Here is an 18,805-nt window from a genome sequence, read left to right on the forward strand (position 1 = left end):
TATGCTATCTGAGACTACCCGATACTGATTTACAAAGATAAATTGCATGTAATTACAGCTTGAAGTGACAAATTGAACACACGTCCAAATTCTTTTGACATGGCAGGATGAATATGTGGATTATGACTTTTGATAATGAGATGTACTTAGAATTAAAGCTCTGACACATGGACAAGGAAGATCTCTGATACGAGTTTGAATGACCTGCACTTAAACATGTGTAAATTCCGAGCCGACCCAGACATGCCCCATATACCCATTTTTGTTGCCACCAATAAAAGATTGCTTTCAAAAAGGAGAGTTCAAATCTCCCAAATGGGGAAAAAACTGACCAACTCCGGACAGGGAACGTTAATTTCCAATAAAACTACATGAACAAGGAAAATCCCTGACACGAGTCTGAATGACCTGCACTTATACAGGTGTACATTCGAGCCAACTCAGACATGCCGCATGTGCCAATTTTTTGTCGGCACCAATGAAAGATTGCTGTCAAAAAGGAGAATCCTAGTCTCCCAAATGGGGACAAACTGACCAACTCTGGACATGGAATGTTAATCTCCAATATAACTACATGAACAAGGAAATATCTGACACGAGTCTGAATGACCTGCACTTATACTGGTGTACATTCGAGCCTACCCAGACATGCCACAGAAAAATTGCTTTCAAAAAAGGAGAAATCTAGTCTCCCAAATGGGGAAAAACTGACCAACTCTGGACAGGGAACGTTAATTTACAATATATTTTTGGCAATTGTCCATTAGGGATAACTGAAAACTTATTACTATATTCTAACCATTTGTTCATAAATTGCAGTTGCTAAGGACGTAGGGATTCTTATTGGACATGGCATAGAAAGAATCCTGGATTACAGCCTTGATAATATGGTGTCCTATGTGAACGTGAAAAAGAAAAACTATGACAAAAATGGGATGACAAAAACATACGAGTGTGTGGTAAATTCTGATCCAACCCAGACATGCTACATGTACAAATTACTGCAAACCAATGAAAGACTCTGCTTTCAAAAAGGGGAAAACACGTTGACCAACTCTGGACGGGAGACAATGCCTAAACGAGAGCAAATAGAACCCACCCACCCACCCACCCCTTTAATTCCTGAATGGAATACTTTACATGAAAACGATTTGGAAGTATAAGTGTAAGTTGCTTGGAGTGCGAGATTGGACTAAAACATTAGGGGATGTAGTGTCTGTGTAATTGATTGCTGAGCCCCATTGCAAAATATGAATGAAATTACCAAGGGGATGACTAAATTGCTCTGGGGTATATCTTGCGGTGTGATGTACCATAGCCAAAGCTTTGGATTGATAGGACCTGAACCAGAACTTGGCCGGTCTGTATGTAATACCTGACACACACACCCATGTGGTGAGACGAGTGTCTGGATGTACTGAGTAACTGTAGAGACAGCGTACTGTATTTTAAACGTTATCCTAGAAAAAATAGGTGTGCTCTGTAATACTCAGGATGTGCTGGATTTTGGCTTAAACCGGGAATGTTTTACCCAAACTCCTAGTATCACCCCCATGATGAATCCATGGGGTTTGGATTGGGAAGTGAAACCATACCCTCCAGTATGCTTCAAGGTGAAACAGGAACCTAACCAGAGATATAGGAATTGGTCCTGTGGACAATGCCGATACAAATGACCTTTTGGCCATATTGTACATTGTATGTAGATTATATACAAATAGGTTTGAGAAGTACCTGCTACAACCGGAAGGAGGAGCCCCGTCCACACCAACCTGGGGTGTAAAAACTTCGACAAAAGTTTGACGGTGAGCAACAAGTATAGGGTTCTTTGGACATGAAAAATGACAGTGCAGCATAATCAGCACATTAAAGAGCCCACTCTACTACCACCCTGGTTTTCGCAACAAGTCAATCAGTGGTACCTGATCCACAGTGAGTGACACCTAGCACGGGTGGGGTAGGGGTACTGCTATGGTGTGTGTTCTAACATGGTTGCAAAACTGACAAGAGTTTTGACTAGACCTAAGTGGGAGATGGACTGGGTTAAACAATAAACGGAATATGGTGCAGATGCAAGTAGATGCATGTATCTGATTTTACTGTGACGGATCTTAGACTCTGTCAATGGTGGATATAACAGCGAGTAAAATAACACGAAATTGTTTGTGTGGTGAAAATTAGCTGTATTTGGTGTGCTCTACACACTATGACTAAATGGGGTAATTGGGTTAAAGCTTGATGAGCTGCACAAAATGAACTATTGGGTAATATGTGTAATAAAAGTTTTCTGATCTAGCCGAAAAGTATAGATAAAAAACTGGTCTACAAAATTTATGTAATAGTACTGTACATCCGAGCAAATCCGTCACTACTATTGTCAAGCAGAGCAACTACTTTTTTTATGATGCATGGCATTTGTAACTAATATATAAATTAAAATAGCCAAGTAGTCGAGCTACAATTATGAATGTAACACCATGCATGTGTTGAATGATGAAGTGCACCCTTAACTGGATTTATACAAGCTGGTAACAATAGGACCTACAAGTGTAATATGGGTAACTGGAATTCATGCCTATCATCCTCCTACCAACTTGTGTGTTGTGATAGGACATGAACTGACGACAGAACTAGAAAGTTGTTGGTCGATACACATGTTGCCTAATATTGGCTTTGTGATAACAGAAATTCGTAAGCAGTAGCCTTTTTCTTCATTTTATATAAGCCATTTGAAAATGTATGATCTTTTCAATTAACAAAACCTTTAAGAATATATAGCATTTTTATGAGTCAATTTTGGTCAAAACATGGGTGTTCTATTTTTAGTAACACAGCTCTGTGAAGGTGCGTCATATGAAAATAATAAATATTACCGAATGATTTCCTATAAATAATGTTACTATATATATATGTAGGACTCCAAAGGGCGATATGACTCCAAAGTGCGATGGTCACGCCAAAGTGCGATGTTCTGCGCCAAACCACGATGGTGTGACCCGCTAAATTGCCATGGTCCACACTCATGCGCCAAAGTGTGATGGTCTGACACGCCAAAGTGCGATGGTGTGACACGCCGAAATTCATTGGTTTGTAAACGACACGGTGTTTTGGTACAGACTGAACTAACCGTGTGTTGTTTCACCAAAATATTAGTGCAAAATCCATGTACAAGCAATAAGAATAAGAACTTATTTCATTACCATCTCGTTGTCGTGTTATTAAAATTTTCAAAATCTTATAGAATGTTTTGTATCATAACGTACCCCCGGGAATCTTCAATGCGTGTACGTTAAAATAATATAAGATTATGAATTAAAGAATGTTCGGGCGAAGTAGATAGTTTGACAACAAATGTACTTTGTCGTTCTCACTATCCTCAACAGTGTAAACTTTGCCGTTGCTGTTGTCCATGTTGCATTTCTTCGGAATTATTTTGAAAGACGTTAAGAATGACGTCACAATGACGTGACGTCACAAACGTTACTGAACCCCGCACTATCGCACTTTGGCGTGACCATCGCACTTTGGAGCGACCATCGCACTTTAGAGTCTTCTATATATATATATATATATATGTGTGTGTGTGTGTGTGTGTGTGTGTGTGTGTGTGTGTGTGTGTGTGTGTGTGTGTGTGTGTGTGTGTGTGTGTGTGTGTGTGTGTGTGTGTGTGTGTGCGTGCGTGCGTGCGTGCGTGCGTGCGTGCGTGCGTGCGTGCGTGCGTGCGTGCGTGCGTGCGTGCGTGCGTGCGTGCGTGCGTGCGTGCGTGCGTGCATGCATGCATGCATGCATGCATGCATATATATATATATATATATATATATATATATATATATATATATATAAATATATATATATATATATATATATATCGGTTCAATCCCTGACGGTCGACTTATCACCCTCTGCCTGATTTTTACATGGAACCATACTTAAGTGCTTAGTATTTCGATCCGAGATTTCATTTGAGATTACAACTGAACTCTGATATTAGATACATTAAAATCATAACATTTTTATAGTAACTTTATTTGTTAGAGCAATATAAGTCAAATTAATTTGTTTGGAACATTTTTATCAATTTTGATGATAAAGACATTGCGAACAGCATTGGGACGATATAATAAAGTTAAAAAAAAATCATTGAAGATAACGTTATTCATTTTGTTTAAATACTAATAGTATTCGAAATTGAATACGTCAAAGCGTTAGGTAATACTGCATACGATAGCTTGTCTGATATGCACACTTATTCATGAGTCTGTGCTTGGTGTTTCTTTTTCCGGAATATCACCGGCATGCCCCATGCCCCCTCTCTTGAATTTTCGTTTATCTGGTAAGCTGTAATAAAATGTGTCATTCTAAAATATCAAATTTACAAATTGACTCCCCTCCCAAAAAGAAAAACGTTGCGGTGACCCTGTCTGGTTTCTTCGCACCACAACTCCTATGGAAGAGTGAAACTATGCTGGAATAATTTTGCTTTGGCCTTTGAACTGTTTACAATAAATATTTCACTTTATTACACAACCATGCTAACCATGAATTCGTGCCATTGTACAAAGCTAATGTGCACTTCATGCATTTCTATTATGAGGAGTTTAAAATGGTATTTTGTGATTTTAGTGCATTTCTACATACTCATTGCACGAAATTTTGATATGCTTAACATGTTTAGTTGGGTGTCCAACCATTTGCACTTATACTTTGTACAAATTTGATCATTTAAAGTTTGAGTGACGCTTGTGCATTTACGCTTACTCATTGCACAATGAGCCTATTGACAGGGTGTCAACATCGTGTTTTGTGAATTTGTTTTGTAATGAGTCAGCTCATTTATAGCCTCCAATCACCGCAGCAGGAACGACAATTATGTACATTGCGCTTATTTATCAGGCATATTGGATACTGAGTAAATATTAAATTTGATTTCAATGATATAAGTTTATTTTGTACATATTTATACATTACAAACTTTTAGATTCTAACATTTACATGTATAAATTTAATTCGGCATTGGCAAATTTTGCTCTACATTGTTTTATCTAGAACTTTTAAAATACAATCGTTCAGTGACTCTCCAATACAAATAACAATGGCTAGTTCTGAGCAGATATGAATTACAGACAGTGTGACACAAGCTGGTATCCTGTTGATAAGTTTCTGTACTAAGATATTTTTATTCTGTACACCAAAATAATGTCTATGCACTACTTTGTTTCCTTGTGTAAACGACAGTCCTTGATCTTATCAGTTCCAAGTTTCCGCAGTACGACGATTTTTGAGTGGATTTTAACAGAAAGTTCGCATACGTTTTATCATCAGCTTCTACGTCAATAAAAATGTAGTGGTTGGTATAATTTTGGTAATATCTGTAGTTCTCAGTCTTCCGCTACATGTATATTCATTTGCTTTTTCATTACAAGTGTGAAACTTCAAGTTGGACATCGTTCTGTCAGTGTAATTACCAACAGTTACCGCGAAATTAACAACGTAGGTTTCGTGTTTGTAGGACACCATTTTCTGTTAAGGTTTAAAAAAAAGAATTTCCCTGTTTTCTTTAACTGGGCGGGAATAACGATCTCAGTCTCGATATATAAAGTTTAAAAATGCGATGTTTATATTTCGATGAATCAATTGTGTGAAACAAATATCTTTGGGCAAACTTTAAAATATTACTCGCTTTCTTCTAAGGATTATGTTACTCTTAAGAAAGTTCATTTTAAAAATCAATAGTGTCTGCACTCCTATTTCTCTCTTTGACGCATTATATATATATATATATATATATATATATATATATATATATATATATAAGGTGAAGATAACGAACAGTGATCAATCTTATAACTCCTACAAGCAATACAAAATAGATAGTTGGGCAAACACGGACCCCTGGACACACCAGAGGAAATGTTTAAAATTTAAGATTTAAAATTTTATAATTTAGAATATTTCTCAAGAACCACTGGATTAGAAAACTTAACATTTACTTTCAATATTTCTGACATCAATTAGATTCAAGTTTGTTAAGCCATGGCTCCCGGGATTGGAGTGGGGCCACAATAGGGGATCAATGTAATACAGGCCGATATGTTTTGAAAATCTTTAAAAATCTGCTGAAGAGAGAATGGACCAGAAAAGTTGAAATTTACGTGACAGCTTCATGAGTTAAAGCGGATTAAAATTTGTTGAAATTACGGTTCCCGGGATCAAAGTTTGACATGTTGTAATACAGGAACAATATTTGAAAACCTTCTAAAGAAGCACTAGGCCAGAAAAATTGAATTTACATGAAAGCGTCCTGATAAAGATAGATTTAATTTGTTCAAACCGTGATATCTGACGGTAGGGTACGGTCATAATAGGGTTCAACGTTTTATATACAGATATATAGAGAAGTTATTTAAACAAACTTGCAACTCGTAGCCATAAGTCCCCCGCCGAAAAAACTAGTTGAAGTACAAAAGTCCCTTAACTCTTGTATCTAAATTGTGGTGGAATATGATCAACTACATATTGTGACTAACAATCTTGCAATTTGAACAAAATCCATAAAGTGATCTATGAGGAGTTAAATCGACACAATGTTCCTATAGTGTACCATGTACAAATTCAAAAAAACTCCTATAACGCTTATAAAATTTTTGAATCAAAATGCAGGCACAATATGCTCAGCTACATATAGTGACTAACAATCCTACAAAATTAAACAAAATCCATTGAGCGGTTTATGAGAAGTTGGATCCACAAAGTGTTCCTATAGTGTAGCATGTACAAATTTAACAAAGTCCCATAACTCCTGTAAAAATATCGAATCAAAATGCCGGTGTTGTAGAGCGAGCCTTCTTTCATAATGATACTTCCCCCGGAAGCCTGGCTCTAGAGTGAGCCTTCCCCGTAGGAAGAACTACTCTATCACTAGTTGTAGAGTACCCCCCCCCCCCCTCATAGCAGGACTTCCCCCTTCATTTATTCCTGGTAAACTATTGTCACTTTATGGAGATTGTCTAGATACCAAGACTTTTTTCAGCAGGGCATTACATGATTTGCTGAAGTCGTTCATTACACTCAAGAAAAGAAAACAGTGAATAAAACATACTGGAAGTAATAAGTCATTTTAACTCACCAACTGAGAGAGAGAGAGAGAGAGAGAGAGAGAGAGAGAGAGAGAGAGAGAGAGAGAGAGAGAGAGAGAGAGAGAGAGACCAATTATACAATATTAGTTGATTATGATATGATACTATATTTATTTGATATTGCATTGTATGATATTGTATGACATTGATGCATCATAACTCCTATTGAAAATAAAAAGTGACTTGGGCGAATACGGACCCATGGATAAACCAGAGTGGGATTAAGCTTTTGATGTTGATGCATGATGTAGTGTTAATATCTTATATTGCATAATATAATTTTATATTGCATTTTCTCGCATGAAGTGATAAATTAGCTAGCATATAACTTTGTTCGTTTTTTGGAACCAATCTCTTCAGATTTTCGTAATTTTGATTTGCTCTATTTCCGAGGGGGAGGCTCATCCTAGAGTCAGACTTCCGTTGGGAAGGCTCACTCCAGAGCCAGACCTCCGAAGGGGGAAGGCTCACTCTAGAGTCAGACTTCCGGGGGGAAGTCTCACTATGGAGAGAAGTCTGGCTCTATAACACCGGCATAGTATAAACAACTACATATGGTGACTGACAATCCTACAAAATAATGAAATAAATCCAATGAACGGTTTCTGAGGAGTTGCGTCCACAAAGTGTCCCTATAGTGTAGTATGTACAAAATCAACAAAGTCACATAACTCCTGTAAAAATTGTCGAATCAACATGGCAGCGTAATATGATCAACTATACATGGCGACTAACAATCCTACAAATTATGAACAAAATCTGTTGAGCGGTTTCTGAGGAGTTGCGTCCACAAAATGAAATGGAACGGACGGACGGACACCGATATTTCTATGTCCCCTTCCGAGTTGCGGCGGGGGACATAATTCTTATCAAGAACTAGTGGGACAGAACATGAAAACTTTCTAACATACAGTAGATTCAAGGTCGTTCAAATCATGGTACCCAGGAGTATGGTGAGGCCTTAACAGCGGATCAAAGTTTTATACATATATATAGACCGAAAGGCTTCTCGGGTAAGCGACGTGGTCCATATACCTCTTGTGAATTTGTGAATTTACCATCATGGTTTAATAGAGTTTGCAATCACAAATTTGATATTTTCCATTTGTATTCGACTTCTTTATGTCAGGTCGTCTTTAGCATGTCTGTAATCCTTCATCTTTATTTTTATAGCAATATTTTCAACAAAGCATAATTATTAAGGATCTCAATATACCCCGAAATACATACGTGTATAATTTTGTTTTACCTCACACATGGAAACAAATACTTTGATAATTCTTAGCTTTAGTTTGGATCCTGATAAAAGCGAAATTGTTAACGCGGACGCGATCGGCTACGCAAATTGATACTTGAACAGGAGGTAAGAAATAAATTGCAAAATCTTGTTTCAGATTTTTTTTTCACGAATGGCGCTATGATAGAACAACTGATAATTGTTCTCGATGTGTGTTTACCTCTACACTTTATGCAGAATTAATTCATTTGCTGCTTTATTTGAATTTTCCGATAACATTTCCACCAAAACGTGGTATTAAAGTGAAATTTCGTGCTTTACTCTATGAAATACAAATGTACATTATTTCAAATGCCTAAGTTAATTGTCATTGTCATATTGAAAGAGATGCATTAATACTAAGGTGTGTATCATACCTCAAAGCTTTCAAATAAAGATTCGATTTCTATATTTCTTGAGAATTTATGCAACCGGTAACGACGTAATAAGTGATTGTACAACCCACGATAATGATCGACACGCGACCGTACAACCCACGATAATGATAGACACGCGATCGTACAACCCACGAATTGAATTGATTGTCATTATGATGTGTTCATATAACATAACTGACTGAATTTCCTTTTCGCCTCTCTACATATATGAAGATCGATCCACGAGTTCCGAATGACAATGCAAAGACAAAAGACTAGTCGCTAAACGAACGGTGAGCGCACTGTTACGTATAACGTTTCAGGGACTGTATAAACGTTCATCTTTTGGAAATTCCTTATCTCCAAGAAAGTTATGCTTGTTCATTCTAAAAATCAATGATATTGTCTGTTCTCCTGATTTTCTCCTGTTCCACAGTCTAATAAACTTATCATTCTCAGTGATTTTGACTCACGCGTTGGCACCAATGCCTGGAATAGAGTCATCAAAAAACATGGAATGGGTAAATGCAACAATAACATACCCCTCTTTCTCATACTATACGCATGATATGACCTGATCATCACCAACATCATGTTCCGTCTACCAACCCTCAACAAGACCTCACGGATGCAACCCCGCTATCGACATTGGCATATCAATGAGTACGTCATCACAACGGACAATGCCAGTGAGGACGTTCGATGGACGAAGGTCGTGTGTGCCGCAGACAGTTGGACGGATCATCGCTTGATCATCTCCAAATTTAACCTCCTTACCCAGCCCAAGGGAAGATCACAGGGACAGAAAGTTGCCAAGAAGCTGAACATAAACAAATTAAAATACTCTCAGACTGCTCAGGAACTGCAGATGGAGCTGGACGGCAAATTTTAAGGACATTTAGCCCGACGAAAACAACATCTAAGAGAAGAGAAAATCATGGAAAAGTTTGGCTGTCCAAGTTAAAGGAGAAGATAACGAACAGTAATGAATCTAATAACTCCTATAAGCTATACAAAGTAAATAATTGGGCAAACACGTACCTCTGGACACACTAGAGGGTAATGAGGAGCCTAGGAGGAGTAAGCATTCCCTGTCGACCGGTCACAGTATATTCATTGTTATTGTCGGTCAAATCCATGACGATATGATGACCCTAGGCCTGGATGACGCTGAACCCTCCGAAGTCGTCCCTATGCCAAACGTGGTGAAGCAGGATTGTGTCTTGATTCCGACACTGTTCAGCATGATGTTTTCAGCAATGCTGTCTGACGCCGTCAGAGACACTGATCCTGACATCAACATCAGGTTCATGACATATGGAAAACTGTTTAACCTCAGTCGTCTACACGCCGTCATGAAAGTGAGGGAGACTGTTCTCAGATACTTCCTTTTCCCTGAGGACTGCACCCTCAACGCCAGTGATGAGCAAGAGATGCAAGCGGGGTGGGCTAGCTTCTCCACAGCCTGTGACAACTTCGGTCTCACCATAAGCACCTAGAAGACCGAAGTAATGTTCCAGCCAATCCCAGGCAACTAGTACCATGAGCTGGATATTTTGGTGAAAGGACATACGCTCAAGGCAGTTGAGACTTTCACCTACCTGACAACGCATTGCGGAAATCATACGGAAAACCTCAAAGCCAGGTTTCCATACGGTTTCAGTGTTGCGGAAACTAGCGTTTTCATCCAATGATCCTTATACACGTTTTGCATTTAAAAAAATTACTTTTTAGCTTTTCTGAGCCGAAGGCTCAAATAGCTGATCATATGGCCATATGTCTGGCGTGCGGTGTGCATCAACCTTTTGGGAAAAGGGCTATATCTCAAGAACCCCTTGGCCAATTTTTGTCAAATTTGTCACAGGGTGTCCTTGGCCCAAGGGCTTTAATTTGTACTAGGGTTGTGACCCTTTAACAAGGGGAGATAATTAGGAAAATACAAACAAAAGTAGTGGTTGCTAAAAAAAATTCTTCTCAAGAACCACTGGGCAAATTATCACCAAACTTATGCATCAGGATAAGGATAGGTTGTAAATAAAAAAAAGTTCAGGGTATTATCCTGTGGTAAAGGGTATGGTCTCAAGGTCACTTCAAAGTTGACCTTAAATTTTGTTTTGTTAAAACTTTGATATTTTGCTTAGTATAAGGACTAGGATCATCAAATTTTGTCAGTTGATGCATCGTAGGACCTAATATCATGTTGTCTCAAAAGTAGGTCATGGTGACCTTCTTTTTAAATTTCGCATTTAATTATTATTAAATGGATTTTGATGAATATCTTGGACACTTTTGAACCTATGATAATCAAAAATTGTCAGTTTATGGATCATGGGGCCTTTAAGTGCGTCATGTAAAAGGTATGTCAACATGACCTACTTTCTGAATATTCTGGCTAATCATTTATGAATATATGTTAGGTTGTTATTTCAGATACCGAGAGGTTTAGAATCATTAAACCTTGTAAGTTGATGCATCTAGAGGCCTCGAAACATATTTATTTTTAAAAAGTATGTCACAGTGACCTACTTTTCGAAATTTGCAGACATTCAAATTTAACATTTTCAATTTTAGATGCATATTTTGGACGATATGAAAGCTAGGATCATCAAACTTTGTCAGTTTGCATTTTAACTCTTCATAATTTGTCGACCAAAACGTAGGTCACCGTGACCTACTTTTGAAATTTGATGGCTATATTTTAATATTTCAGATACTATTTAATTTACAATTATCAAATTTTGTCAGTTGATGCATGTTGAGTTTTCAGAGTGTGTTGACTGAAAAGTAGGTCACCGTGACCTATTTTGGATTTTGATGGCTATATTTGAATATTCCAGATACTATTTTGACTTCCAATAATCAAACCTTGTCAGTTGATGGGTCTTGAGTCTTCAGATTGTGTCGAGGAAAAAGTAGGTCGTTGTGACCTACTTTTGGAATACGATTTTTATATCTGAATATTTCAGACACAATTTGACTTCAATTATCAAACTTTGTCAGTTGATGCATCTTGAGTCGTTGGAGTGTGTCGACCAAAAAGTAGGTCACTGTGGAATGCTTTTAGAATTTGTCCGATATATTTGAATACTATTTGACTTGTCAGTTGATGCATTTTGGGTCTTCAGTGAGTCGACCAAAAGTAGGTCATGTGACCTACTTTTGGACAGTTACAATTAAATTTTCAGGTACTATTTGACTTAACATCATCAAACTTTGTTAATTGATGAATTTTAGTTAATGAGAATTTTTGCCTGTTCTACAATGTATCAGAAGAGCGATTCTAGGCCCATGCGCCTCTTGTTAATTATATGACAACTTTTGCTTATTGCGACCAAATTGATTTGGTTATATATAGGGTTTCCTCCTCCACAAAAGGCCCTGCATTTAACTATGTTAGTGCAAACGTGAAGATCTCACATCGTCTTTAGTGGAAGGTGAAGATAACAAACAGTGATCGATCTCATAACTCATATAAGGAATAGAAAATAAAAGGTTGGACAAACAGGGACACCTGGACACAGGTGGGATCAGGTGCCTTGGAGGAATTTCCTCGGGGTTTATATCTAAGATAAAGCACTGATTATTAAACATGCATACAGACAAATGACAATTATATCTTAAATAAAGCACTAATTATCAGATAAGCATATAGACATATAATACTTATATCTTAATTAAAGCACTAATTATTAGACATACATATACACACATAATAATTTTATCTCAATTAATTAAAGCACGGATTATCAGACATGCCAGTAGATACATAATAATTATCACTTAAATAAAGTACTAATTATTAGACATGTATATAGACGTATAATCGTTTTACATTAATTAAAGCATAAACTATCAGACACATGATAATTATATCTTAATTAAAGTACCAGTTTTTAGGCATTAAATCAGGATGTGAATGACATATGCTAATTTGCTGCTTTATTGCAATGCCATCAAGAGGTTGCGTGTGTGACAATTAATTGTTATCACATATTCTTAGTTTACATTGTAAAAATCTATAATTAATCATATTACTGATTTCATTTCTTTTGCAGTCTCCTCCTATTTAATATATGCCAATTTGCAATTGTCCTTTGCTCACACAATACAACTTAGAAAATTTAGTGTAAATGACTGTTCGTTTTCTCCATTAAAAACAAAACAATTGAACTCACCTTAAATGCATTTACATCTCTGAAAAGACAACATTAAAAATGTATACCAATAACGTCAGAAAAAAATCATTTGAAATTAAAACGATTAATAATGAGAACAAGTATTTTGATAGCATTGTAAAAGCAATACATTCCCCCTACCGATGCCCCCATGAATTGACGGATGTAATTTCGATAGAATGTACATTTATTATTGCAACCCACAAAATATGTTTAACATATCAAATTAGTTTGATGGTTCGTTGTTAATGTATTTGTCACATGTAGTTTTCATCAGAGGTGGACTAACCTTTTTCAGAACTTTAAATTCAATTTATAAACATGCAGTATTTATACTAAACTTCTCAATGATAAATACTAAATTTCATATTGAGCAATCACCTTCCCACTCAGCTACAGACCATTTGCTGAACCATGCATCATTTCATCTGAATTTCTTCAGAATCTGACCTTAGTTTAGAATTGCTCCCATCTATATGCTAGGAATTATGGTGACATCTACATGTTGCAAATCAACTTTTTATACGCCCGTATTTAGACGGGAAGTATTATGGTACAGCGATGTCTGTACGTCCGTCCGTCCGTCTGTTCGTCCGTCCTTTCGGGGTTTTCTCTTTATAATTTCATTTCCCTTTCACATATCATGCTGAAACTTGCTGTGTAGCTTCTTTTTGGGTCACTCTGTATCATACTGCAATTTTGATCCATTTCAACCCTTTTTCCAGGCGTTTATCCCTTTATTTGGAAATAATTATTATATGGAGGGTACATAATTTGTCCACCCTACTCCTCCCACAATTTTCAAGTGAGAGCCTTCTTATTTTGTGGAGTGTTTTTATGGGTATTGAAGATGTGCATGTGAGATGGAATTTGATTTTCTACAATTTTTGAGAAAATTACAGGTTGTTGAACTTAGTCTATTTAGAAATTAATATTCTATGAAGGATACATAATTTGTCTCCCCAACTACTCACACAGTTTTCAAGTGAGGACCTTCTTATTTTGTGGAGTGTTTGAATAGGTACTGAAGATGTGCATCTGGTGAAGGATTTTGATTTTCTTCCATTTTTGAAAAAATTGCAGGTTGTTGAACTTGGTCCATTTTGAGGAAATCTCGATTTTTAAGCTAAGACCCTTTGTCACAGCCTCATGATGGCTGATACTACCTGAAGCAAAGTTATACAAATTATAGCACAAGAAAAACACCTATGTAAGCATTTCACGGGCGTATTCTGTACCGTTTGCGGTACTCTTGTTTTGTTAGGCACTTAGCTACAATTTACCCATGCACCATAAAATCTTTGTATAGCTTTTACACTTGAAATTTGGGGTATTTTCATCTTTAAGAAAGATGGTCGGACCTATAATGCGAAACTGTTCCTCGCTACCTCAGCAGAATAGTTTCATCACAATGAAACTCGATTTCACCTTTTCATTACTTTTGAGTAACACCCGGAACTTTTATTGCAATATTACACACATCGTGTGAATAATGAACCCAGTGGATTTGAAAAAAAAGTTTACAATATTTTTTTTTTAAAACTACATCATCAAAATGAAATGATATGGTGTGTTTTAAAGTCCGTCATTATACATGAAATATTTTCGAAAATATGTCTCAGAACCACCAGCAGTAAAGGTATCAAATTAAAATACACATATTTCTTTGTAGAGTATAAGACGGTCTTAACACTAGTTTCGCATTCTACACAGAAATATACTGGATAATTCTCTTTACGAATCACTAGGACACATATCTAAGATAGGAACATACCACCATTGTTTTGTGATCCATATTCAAGCGTTTCGAAACTATGAACCCAGGGGTCATGATGAGTTCGAAATATTTTAACATTCAAATAGTTCAAACACTGTTGGGTACTGATTAAATTCCGGTCTTCGGTCCTGGTCTCAGATTTTTTATTCGATAAAAACAGAATATATCAGAATATTTACCCCCCCCCCCCTCCATATCTCGTAAATTTAGATATGACATGTCATGCCTGTATTCTGATAGTTGAATGATCATATTATTTTCCTCTTTCGTAAAATAGGATGTGAAAACTCCGGGACCGGTGGGACGGACAAATAAAAGCAATGCTAAAAGCCGGCCCCGGTCTCGATATTTTCCCTCAATAGCTGCAGTAATTTACCTCTTCATAAAAAAGATAAGGATGTGATACTCAATGACTTTCCTTTGTATACACATGTTTCTGATTTATTGTGTGTGTGTGTCTTTTTATTCCAATTTTCCTTTGTATGTCAAAATCGAACTCAACTACGTGATTTTTTTTCTCCCAAATGAACGTGTTACATTAATACATTTTCATAAAAAGATAAGGATGTAGAAGAATAAAAATATATATGCACTTATCCTGGTGTAAATGTTCGTAATTTACTGTTGCATATAGTTTTAAAAAAATAATAAATCAGTTCATTTTTGTCATTCAGGTCAAACACCTGACCACACGGTAGACAAAAGTTTCAAATACAGTGTTGTATTCCGAACCCGGTCTCTGTACATGTGCTGGGTGACTGTTCTCTCTCTCTCTCTCTCTCTCTCTCTCTCTCTCTCTCTCTCTCTCACACTCTCATTTGCGAGTGTATTGCGATAATCGCCTAAAGTTGTTAAATTATGACGTCATATTAGTTGTTTTTAATCAGTGAAGAAAAGCCTCTATGTAAATTAGAATAATACAAAGTAGCGTGAACGTGTAAAATATGAGAGTCCAGAATGTACGATGTATGAAGTACTTTTATAACAATTATGTTCATTAAGGAAATGAAAAATAAAAACCAAAAAACATTGTCCTTAAATTTTATTATAATCATTGAAACTTGAATAATTATTGTTGATAGCGAGACAAAATTAATGTGCACTCTAGTCAACAGAAACAGTCTGAATATCAATACAAGAATAATGCTTTTGAAAAGTAAATGTTCAGTTTCATTTTTATGTCCCCGTAATCGGATATTCGGGGCGCATATCTAGTTTTCATCCGTCCGTCTGTTACTTAGCAAAAAGTTGAACCTTGGCCATAACTTTTGAATGGATCTTGATAGGGTTTTCACATTTCACATGTCTACTCCTTGTGATAAGACCTTTCTTTACATGCAAATCTTCACCTTTTAAATTTGACCTACCTTTAATCTTGAACTTTATCCATAACTTTTGAATGGTTTGTAAAAATACATCAGGGTATGGAATGCTATACGCAGGCATACTTTTCATGAAGCGCTAACAGTATTTGTATTTTCAAAACTGAAATTTATTTCTTAAATGAATTTACACGTATGTCTTGCATATTTATAAATGCAGAATCCATTATATGTAAATTTGTCCGTTTAGGTCAAATCCATTTGCACACATGCGTACATATGTAACAATACAGTTTTAACATGTTAACACCCACACATTATTCCCAACTATACTATTTAACATATCAAGCAAATCTCAAATACCTTGACTACTGTTTGCAGTTGGTATAGTATTTCTGAAATTATCTTAACTATTTATTTTTTCAGACAACATTGCTTTAGGAAAAACTGCACAGCAGCTCTATCCCCTTTCTGACTCCAACTGGGGAGCTGATAAAGCGGTGGACGGACAGAAATCAGACTGTTCTGCTGCAGGGGGACAATGCACGATATCCGCCTATGCAGCACAAACAGCGAAGTGGTGGGTGGATCTAGGAGGTGTCCTCAGTATACGTTACTTAACTATATACTTCAGGACGGACAATGTTGCCTGGGGTAAATTTTATGAATTATTTGATATAATGCGGAGTGAGATATTTGTTTCCTCTATCTACAGTACGCCCAGTGTGTTACCGTCTACAGTATTTACAACTAGTTCTAATTGTAACGGGGACCGTTACAGATGTTCCCCAAACCTCCCCCAATTAAAAAGTGATGTCCTTGTGAATCTATAGGAAAAAATCATTTTATTTTAGCCTTTAATTACATGTAGTACGTTCAATATGGTCATTTCAGTACCAAGAAATGAAAGAAAGCGTTGCACGTGCATACACGCGCACGCGTGTATGATTCCGAATTTTTGTTGATGTCGTTCAACAGGCATTTGTATCATATACCCACAGTATGAATTTCATAACGTTTCCACCAAATATAAGGAAGTTATAGCGATTTTAAAATCGTCCAATCAGAAATCAGCACACGTGCATGCACGTGCTGAGCAGTAATTCTAACCACAGCAATTTGTAAGGAGTACCGAGATACATCTAAAACCCTAATATGAATAGAATTTGATGAAAAACAAAAACGTTATCGTCCTTTAAAAATTGAACATTTAAAAAACGTTGCACGCGCATGCGCGTGTGCGTTGGCATTTTTTGTTACACTAACATATAGATACACATATTGTCTACATATGCTGTGAATATCATCTCATTCGCTTCATAAATAAGATAGTTACAAACGTTTTAGCATTATCCAATCAAAATGAAGCGCACGTGCATGCGCGTGCAAATTGGTAATTTTGACCATGTAAATCAGTTAAAGGTCTCAATATCTACCTATGATATGAATTTCAAGCCATTTCAATGAACAACAAAAAAGTTAGACTGATTCCAAAGTTAGCGTACAAATTTTGTAATGCGCGTGCACGCGCATGCGTGCGCGTGCTGGCAAAATAACTATTATTTTTCATATGTACAAATGATATACTATCATCCTATTTAGGTTTTATATCGCTTCCTTCAATATTCTGATTTTCCATTTTTTGTACCAAAATTGCAATGCACGTGCGCGCGCGTGCATGCACGTGCAAACAAAATGACTATCACTATGCACATCTACAAACGGTATACTATCATCCTGGAAAGTTTCATATCGATCCCTTTTGTAGTTTCTGAGAACACTACCGGACAAAAAAGTACCGGAGAAAAAGAATAATAACTAGAAACTCATTACTAGTAATGAGTAGGTCTTCCGTTAGATCACTTCCGGTAAAGAGCTTTCTGTTCCTACGAAAACCATTTAAATATATCAGAAAATGTGCCTTAACAATGAATGAGAAATGTATTATCGAATTTTTTACTCATTTCTCGTAACTTCCGGTGATGACCGGAAGTACTTTTATGATGCGTTTTCCTATAAATGACAGCGACTCTTTACTGTCTATATTCCCTGAAAATTTCACGTCTCTATCTGAAAGAGTTCTCAACAAAAAGAAGTAGACTAAAGAAAGAAAAAGTAGTAGGTTACTACCGACCGGAAGTCAATTTTGAAAAACGAAATGATCCAAACTCTAGAAGTTGATACTTTTATTATGACATGTGAAAATCATATGAAAGACTTCAAATATACGCGAGATTTATGGTGACAAAGAGATGACAAGTAAAAATGTATTTTATCAAGAAACCGGAAGTAGTTGTTTTGACTACCAACGGAGTCAATATTCTTTTGACACTTTCAAAGAGACTTAATAAACTAGTATAGGTTTCAATTTACAAGAAAAAGTTTGAAATTTGCGATTCTTTCAATCACTTCCGGTGACGACAGGAAGTGACGGTCGACATGTTCAACCCTCTACTGCACGACTGCAAACGGAGATTTATAATTCCTGAATAATTGATGAACCTATATTTTACCTTTTCCAAGAAAAATACTGGACAAAATTCCTTTTGAGAAACAGAAAATCGCCCATATTTTCCGACCGGAAGTGAATTTTTTAAAAACAAAAATAGTTATACGAAGGTCCTTTCATAAGACATTATTGCTGAAAATTTCAAGAAAATCTATCCACCATCTCTGAGAAATCACTCGAACAAATCGGAAAATCGACATTTTTCAAATACTTCCGGTATAGACAGGAAGTGA

General features: G+C 36.5%; 1 protein-coding gene across 5 annotated transcripts in view; it reads left to right on the forward strand.

The window, feature by feature from the left end:
• LOC125661673 (multiple epidermal growth factor-like domains protein 11) overlaps positions 1–18,805 on the forward strand; it is a 225,296-nt gene that overhangs the window by 175,926 nt on the left and 30,565 nt on the right. For 4 of the 5 annotated variants that reach the window (XM_056146127.1, XM_056146125.1, XM_056146129.1 and 1 more), the window contains exon 2: positions 16,490–16,717. The exons of the other annotated variant lie outside the window; for it this stretch is intronic. In XM_056146127.1, the coding sequence (XP_056002102.1) occupies positions 16,490–16,717 (228 nt within the window). The remainder of the gene's footprint in view (positions 1–16,489; positions 16,718–18,805) is intronic. 5 annotated transcript variants of the gene reach the window in all.

The sequence above is a fragment of the Ostrea edulis genome, chromosome 8 (assembly GCF_947568905.1).
Source record: "Ostrea edulis chromosome 8, xbOstEdul1.1, whole genome shotgun sequence".
NCBI lineage: Eukaryota > Metazoa > Mollusca > Bivalvia > Ostreida > Ostreidae > Ostrea > Ostrea edulis.